The sequence below is a fragment of the Ipomoea triloba genome, chromosome 8 (genome assembly GCF_003576645.1).
Source record: "Ipomoea triloba cultivar NCNSP0323 chromosome 8, ASM357664v1".
Lineage (NCBI taxonomy): Eukaryota > Viridiplantae > Streptophyta > Magnoliopsida > Solanales > Convolvulaceae > Ipomoea > Ipomoea triloba.
The window spans coordinates 13,424,962-13,433,417 of record NC_044923.1 but is presented as its reverse complement, the minus strand read 5'-3'; the positions used below and the strand labels follow the sequence as shown (position 1 = coordinate 13,433,417).

The window sequence follows — 8,456 nt, the reverse complement described above, 5'->3', positions numbered from 1 at the left end:
ATTAGCAAATTTATTTCTTTTAATTTTCATCATTCAATTATTAGTTGCTTGAATTCTAGTTGATTCACGTACTCTAGTGTCTAATATTCTTAATTCATACAATTACGTGCCATAACCCCAATCCTTAGCGGAACGACATTTCACACCCTCTTTTTACACTCATCATTATACTCATTAGCATGAAATTGAAATTCAGACTCAGACCAATCTTGCAAGGGCTTCACTTAGTACCAGCTCTAAAATTACAGTCATACAAGTCCCCTGTAAGTTTTAGTCCAGTCCATTCATTCAATATAGTATGGACAACACTGTTATGATATTCATCTAATCCATCACTCTGTGCAGTTGAACAAGAAAAAGGGAGTAAAGGGAAACAAGGCATGGTACCTAAGATATCAAGAAAAAGAGCAGCCTTAAAGGATTTGAATAGGAAGAAACAACCAGTGAGGAAGTATCCTACAAGATCATCAACCACATTCAAGTCTAAATTCTCAAGAAATGACAAAGATCCAATCAATTTGGATTAATTAGATTTGTGTATGTAGTAACTATTTTTTAATATCATATCTTGTAACCTAGTTTGGATATCATATGATGGAGCCTTGATTTTAACTGTATTTTGGATATCATTATGTTGTGCTGGCAGAATTAGATTTTGATGTGTAATGGCACAATTGGATATCATTGTATTTTGGATATTAAGTAATGGATTTTTCTTTGTAATGGCAGAATTGGATTTCTTATTGGCAGAATTGTAGCAAAAACTTGCACTTTCTAATTAACAATGATGGCATACACATTTACAACCAACTTGCACTTTCTAAGCTTAAAGTTCAACCTTCCAACATAAGGTCCTTGTTCTCTCTAGGTACATTCACTACTATAACTACAAATAGCACAATGCATACTGCAATGACACCAAATATCCTAATACACTTGCCTTGTCCACCATTACTTATTTGGACATTTGTAGAAGCTTGTAGCCTTGTTTTCAACCTTGCAATCTCTTCTTCATTCCTATTGATCCTTCTCAATAGCCCAAGAATAATTTTTTTTTATCTTGCGCACATCAGAGGATCATACCATCTAACAAAACCACACATTTGCCTTTCCTACACCAAAAGTACATAATTGTATTTAAAGTTGAAAAATTGAAAACTGCTTGAATTAACTCAACTAAGATTAAAAAAATTGTTGGCATTTACTAAAATTGAAAAATAAAATATTTCCCACTGCCTTAGCGTTAAATTGGAAAAAAATTCACAATAATTAAAACACTCACATTTTCCCTTGAGCATTCCCAATACCTTCTACCAGGATTATCATTCGTCCAAGATGTTTGTACCTTCAGCCTTTGACCACATTGACAATTCGGAATGGAAACTAACTCACCGTATATGTATTCTTGCCTTCTTGAAGACGATGAGGTGTCCCTACTATACTTCTCAATAATGGATGAAGGCACTAGCAGTCAGCAAACAAAGCCTAACACCAGGGGAACGATGATGGCCTGAGCTTTCGAGTAGACAATGGGGAACAACGACGACGAGTAAGAGTTCTAGGGCTTCGATGATTCGATTCTGACTTCGACTAAGCTTAGCTTCATATATATACCGTATATGACAAAAAAATACGATTGCTAATACAGTAAACAAGTGAACGGACGAACTTGCCACTTCATTTGACCTTAACATAACCAAAATTGGATGATAGGACTAACATCAGAAAAAAGTGAGAGTCAAGGGACCAAATGTGTCCAAATTAAAAGTCAGGGACTAATTTTGAAAAATCATTAAAATCGGAGGACCATTGCTGGAATTAACTCTTATGTAAACTATACATGATCTTTGGAAATGTTATGTTTTGAAATGAGTGTTGGTTGAGAGTTGCTATAAGGACTATTCTTACTTTGAAAATCCTCCTTACTTATGATACTTTGAGAGTGAATAGTGATGGTTTATAAATTAGCATAGTGCTTCAAACATATTTAATATTATGCTTGAGAAAGTATATATCTTACTTACCTTTGGTGTTGAGTTAAGCATATTTGGAAACTACTATCTTTGATGGAAAAATCCTTTTGAAAATATTCTTTTAAACTTTTGGCTAAATGATTTCTATAGTATGGTCTACTTAAGTATCAAAAATCTATTTACAAAGTATATATATTTTCAAAACTATAAATGTATTTATTTTATAGGGCGGAGTAGAGCTTACTTAGCATTTTATGCTAATCATGTTTGTTTGTGTTTTCCAAACCTTATTGTTTTCAGGACTTGGTGTAAGTGACTAGCTTTCAGAGCACGACGTAAAGCTAGTTACCCTTGAAGTTGACCCATGGTATAATGGTTTAGTTTAGAAATTAGATTGTAGTGGTTTTGTATTATGGATAGATAATTGTTGTAATATGGATTATAGTCAGAAAGTTGTGTAGCATGTGCGTTTGCGTTTAGTGAGTTGGCCCGAGCGTGGCGTGACACCCATAGTTTAAGTTTTAAAGTTTTACTTTCGCATTTATTTTCAGTATAGTTAGTAAGAAAGGTTGTTTATTTATGTTTATTTCTAGCCTTAGAAATTGGAGGTGTTACGATTCATGTCAAGAAAATGAAAGTTTTGGCTTTACCATTCAAGATTCTAATTTTGAGGACAATAATAATGTTATGGTATTGCATAGGTCTGATTTGGGTGCTGCAACTGTTGAAGTAAGCTCATCAAATATTAATACCATGAGTACCGAAGAAGATGGAATTCATAGTATTGGAGATGCTTTTATTAATGATGATGATGATGATGATGATGAGATTTCAACAACTGAAGATGAGGAAGCTGGTGATGATGATGATGATTGAGTATTATATGAATTTTTATTTATAACTTTATTTTGAGTTTGAATGGTTAATTTTAATAAATCTTTTTGAAATATATTGTTGGTACTAAACATATACATTTTTATTTCCAAAAAAAAAAATTGATATGACAAATTAATTAATAAAATAAGTGATAGTGAACTTATCTATCACATAAGAACGTTTAAAAATGAGTGATTATAAAATGTATTTTCACAATTACATTCATTTTAAGAGATACTAACTACTTGCATTTTAAGTGATCACAATATTTAATACCCAGTTCACATCAAATTACTTCACACCAACTTGAATGCAATTTTAGTGGCAAACATTGATTACAATATAACTTCACACAATATTCATCTATCTATCTACTTAATTATAGTGACAAAGTCATTGTAACAATTAATTACTCGTCATACTTATCATAAAATAGTGACAAAACTTTAAATCAACACAATTATTGTCACAATTTAGTAATTTTTGTTATGGAATTATAGAGCGTCACAAATATTTGTAACAATTTCATCACAAAAAATGACAATATTAGTGACAACAGTATTTTTCTCACAATTGTTTCTCATTTCTAATGGTACTAACCAATTGTATTTTTATTGACAAAAAAGTTGTCACAAATATTATAAACAAGAGTGACCAACAACTATTTGTCACAAAAAGTACAAAAAATTGTGTCCACATTATATTTTGTCACAATTACATTTGTTCCTGCCATTATTATAATATCGTCAAAATACACATACATTTAGTGACAACGTATCTTACAACACTATTATTCTAGTAATAGTGACAACTTATTCGTAAAAAAAATACTTACTTGTCATAATTACCATATTATCCGTGACCAAAAAAAAGTTGTCACAATTATCCCACACAATAGTGTCGAATTATTTTTTTGGTCATAAAAAGGGTATTATTTGTGACTAAATTACGAAGTGTCACAAAAGACTTGTCACTAAATGTCTTCATTCTTGTAGTGTAGCTATGAATCCAGAAAGTTATTTGGAAAGTGCTCAAATTTCAACTATTCAAGAGGATGAAGTACTGGATAATAAAGCTGAAATAGAAGTTACCCGAGAAGTTGTAGTACTAGGTATTGATGCTACTATTTAGATGGTGGATTTGGAAGGTAATGCTGAAATAGAGGATGCTGAAGCCAACCTTTCATCCCCACTGATTGAAGGAACTGAACACCATTCAAGTGGCTACATGGAAGGAAATTATGAGACCCTTGCAAAGAAGAAGGGAGGGTTTGTGGTAGATGAAGAACACATATTTGGTGGAAATCTAGAAAGACCAATTGTGCAAGCTACAATGTTAGTTGGTACTCGGCCATCTCAAGTTCCAATCTTCTCTCCAAGGCCTGCTTAATAGGACTCGCTAACTGAGCATATGTTGAATATTCCTAAGGAGCAACACTCCTTTTTTCAAGAACATGAAGAAATTCACGAGATTCAATCTGTCGAAACCATTGCTATGAAGAGAACACCACTGGCACTGCCACTACTACTACCACCATCACCACTACCAAAAAGACCACCACGACCACTTATTATTATTATTATCATTACTATTATTATTATAACAAATAATATATTCATTTAAAAAATGAACTAAATAAAAAATGTAATTTCTTAACGTTCAACTAGATAGGAAAAACTAATTTTTTTTAATCTTCGGGCAAACACTAAACAATTAAAATATGTTTCTAAAAATTAGTCATTTTAAAAAAATTAATTTTAAGAAAACAATTCCTAAATTTTCAAACCGATCCTATATTTAAAATCAAAATGACATATTTGTTATTGAAATCGTAGCCAAGCCCAATTATAAGCCCAACCCAAGGAATGCGCATCTTTGGGTCTTTACGTGGATCACCACGATTCACAAACTAAAGCCGAGCTCCAGAAGTACCGCCATTAAATCCTAGCCGTCTGATGCGTTCACATCCCATCCCTGTGGTGCGAATCACCATTTTAGCCTTCTCGGTTGAATTGAGAGTTTAGGTTCTGAGTTTCTCACTACCCGACCTTCGCATCAGAGATCCGTCGCACTTCGTCTCCGGTATCTTTCGCCTGCTATGGTACGAATGACCATTTCAGCTCTCTGCTTCCACTTTCTTTATTTTTTTTTCTTTATTATTATTATTATTATTATTATTTTTTTTTTTTTTTTTGCATATGAAAATTTAATCTTTGTGTCCTTAAAAATTGGAATTTTTGAGGGATCTGGGAAAGGATTGTTTGGGTCGATTTTTAAGAAATGGTTAGGATTTTAATCACGCTGATGTTGAGCTTCACAGGGATTGATTTAGGTGTTTTTGCTTTTGGAATGGACATTTCACTCTTATGAATCAGACTTAGAATAAACCCTATCTTACTTTTAGCCAGCATCACAGTTAGGGCTTAGGACTGTTTTATTATCCTTTCATTTCAGTCTATTTGTTTGTTACTCCAAAAAATTGTCCTGTTTCGCTTTCTAATATCAACACAATCTTAAAATTAATTTTCGTATGTGATTTTTTGGTTAAATAATAGATAATGAGTAGGTTTCTAATATAAAACTTAAATTGTTAAGAGTTGAACCTAAATATAAATTTAGTCAAATATTCAATTGACCTCCTAATTGGGTTACACAAATTGGGATGGTAGGAGTACTATTACTGTTATTATTATTATTGTTGTTGTTTTTGTTATTGGAAATTGGAATTATTTTCTATTGTAATTTTTAATGTTTGCTGAAGAACGAACTAAATGAATTATGGTTGAATTTTTTTTTTATTTTACAAGAGCTGTTCATAAAGGGTCTATTTGAAAGAGGTTCTTGAAATGGAATTCTATATTTTAAAAGATAAAAAGGGAGAAAGTAAGGGCCTTAGGACTGCTGAAATCATTCAAGCAATCAGACTGTTTTTCATTTGGTTGTTCTTGAAGATTTTGTACTGGTTATCAAGAGATTCTTGTTGTGGTACCTCTGGTCTACAATTGTGAAGAAACAATAATACTAAACTAAACATTAATCTCAATATATTTCAAGGCTAAAATCTAAATATTCTATGTCTCTACCATTCCAATTGCTAATCTCTAGGAGCCCTTGAATCATCATCTTTTGCTTAACATTATCAGTCTTAGTGCAGAATAGTTTTTAGTTTACCTCTTTATTGCCTATGTGAACCCACAAATAAATACTATTTTCTGTTAACTTATAGAATGGACTAGAGAAAATTAGTTTTAAATTATGTACTAATTGTTTCATGCCCATTATGGCCTATCTCCTATTGCTTTCGTGGTTGTAACTTGTAAGTATGCCATCCATCACACACTTAGATTATCAAACCTTAAGGATGGATAAGAAAAAATATTAGGCTGGCTTGAGAAGCTATCACAAAATACATGTTTTATGATCTGAGCCTGTCCCTCAGACATAGATTCCATTGTCATTAAAGGTCTGTAGTTTACCCTTAACCTCCATCGTTCTCTGGAAATGGTATAACCCCTTATTTGATTGAAGGCAAGCTGTGACAGGAGTCAGGACTGTGAGTGATGGTTTTCATTTCTACTGGTTTTGGCAATCCTAGTAGAAATTTGTAGGTGTGTGTGGAGGACCAATTTTTTCTTTATAAGAGTACAGCATCAGCAGAAGAATATACTTTATATTTGCTTCTCAATTTGTTTGCAGCTTTATGCCCATATATTTGAGTAATATAACTAATGTACTTTTATGATTTTTCTTTCAGGCACCTGTAAAGGGCCTTCTTTCACTGCAAAGGACTGCATTAGTTCAACGCTGTAGTCAGAAGTGGGGCTTAAATGGTAGATTATATAGCGCTCAAGCTGCGTCAACTGCTAATACCCCACAGTCTCCACCTCCTCCCCCACCACCTGAGAAGACTCACTTTGGTGGCTTGAAAGATGAGGATCGCATATTCACAAACGTTTACGGATTGCATGATCCTTTTCTTAAAGGTGCCATGAAACGAGGAGATTGGTACAGAACAAAGGACCTTGTACTAAAAGGTACTGATTGGATTGTCAATGAAGTTAAAAAATCAGGACTTCGAGGACGAGGTGGTGCTGGTTTTCCATCTGGTCTTAAATGGTCCTTCATGCCAAAGACTTCTGATGGCCGCCCTTCATATCTAGTTGTCAATGCTGATGAAAGTGAACCTGGTACGTGTAAAGATAGAGAAATAATGCGCCATGATCCGCACAAATTGTTGGAAGGCTGTTTGATTGCAGGAGTGGGAATGAGAGCTCAAGCTGCATATATTTACATCAGGGGTGAGTATGTGAATGAAAGAAAGAACCTTGAGAAGGCTAGGAAAGAAGCTTATGAAGCTGGGTTTTTAGGGAAGAATGCTTGTGGATCTGGTTATGATTTTGATGTCCATATTCATTTTGGTGCTGGTGCTTATATCTGTGGTGAAGAGACAGCTCTTATAGAAAGCCTTGAGGGGAAGCAAGGCAAACCTAGGTTGAAGCCTCCATTTCCTGCTAATGCAGGGCTCTATGGTTGCCCAACTACTGTAACAAATGTGGAAACGGTAGCTGTTTCCCCAACCATTTTAAGGCGTGGACCAGAGTGGTTTGCTAGTTTTGGGAGGAAAAATAATTCTGGGACAAAGCTATTTTGCATCTCAGGCCATGTAAACAAGCCATGCACAGTTGAAGAGGAAATGAGTATTCCATTGAAGGAGCTGATTGAGAGGCACTGTGGTGGTGTTCGTGGTGGATGGGACAATTTACTTGCTATTATTCCAGGAGGTTCATCTGTCCCATTAATCCCCAAGCACATGTGTGAGGATGTTCTGATGGACTTTGATGCACTAAAGGCTGTTCAGTCAGGTTTGGGCACTGCTGCAGTGATTGTGATGGATAAGTCAACTGATATTGTAGATGCAATTGCAAGGCTATCTTACTTCTACAAACACGAGAGCTGTGGCCAATGTACTCCTTGCAGAGAAGGTACACCATGGCTTTGGATGCTCATGGAAAGAATGAAGGTTGGGAATGCAAAGCTCGAGGAGATTGACATGCTTCATGAGGTGACAAAACAGATTGAAGGACATACAATTTGTGCATTAGGTGATGCTGCTGCATGGCCTGTTCAGGGTCTTATTAGGCACTTTAGACCAGAGCTTGAAAGAAGGATCAGGGAGCGGGCAGACAGGGAGCTACTGCAGGCTGCTGCTAATTAATTAACTGTTTCATTAAGGTAAGGTTGGTTCTTAAACATTTCTCCCATATAGAATTCAACAGGTACTGATTCAAAAATCAATCCTTTTTCTATGAAACATTTTCCTATTGTTTACTAACCTGTCCTATTTTTGCTTTGCCTCTCTTCCCAATCTACCCCTTGGGTGATTGTTTGCTTAAAACTGATGGAATTCATACTATAAGATAGAACAGCATCATAGCTAGAGATGTCAATTTAACCCAATCCCGATGGGGAAACCCGGTCCTCGCGGCGGGGACGGGAAATTTTTTCAGGGAACGGGGTTGGGATGGGGAGAGTTTCTCCATCCCTGCCGGGGACGGGGATTGTCCACCCCCCCCCCCCCCCCCCCCCCCCCCCCCCCCCCCCCCCCCC

At 35.2% G+C, this 8,456-nt stretch overlaps 1 protein-coding gene across 1 annotated transcript in view; it reads left to right on the top strand.

Annotated features, from left to right (window-relative positions):
• The first annotated feature begins 4,795 nt into the window (after window positions 1-4,795).
• LOC116027422 (NADH dehydrogenase [ubiquinone] flavoprotein 1, mitochondrial) overlaps window positions 4,796-8,456 on the top strand; it is a 4,867-nt gene continuing 1,206 nt past the window's right edge. Inside the window, exons 1-2 of the mRNA XM_031269045.1 lie at window positions 4,796-4,950; window positions 6,604-8,081. Of these exons, the coding sequence (XP_031124905.1) occupies window positions 4,948-4,950; window positions 6,604-8,064 (1,464 nt within the window). The 5' untranslated portion in view covers window positions 4,796-4,947 and the 3' untranslated portion in view covers window positions 8,065-8,081. The remainder of the gene's footprint in view (window positions 4,951-6,603; window positions 8,082-8,456) is intronic.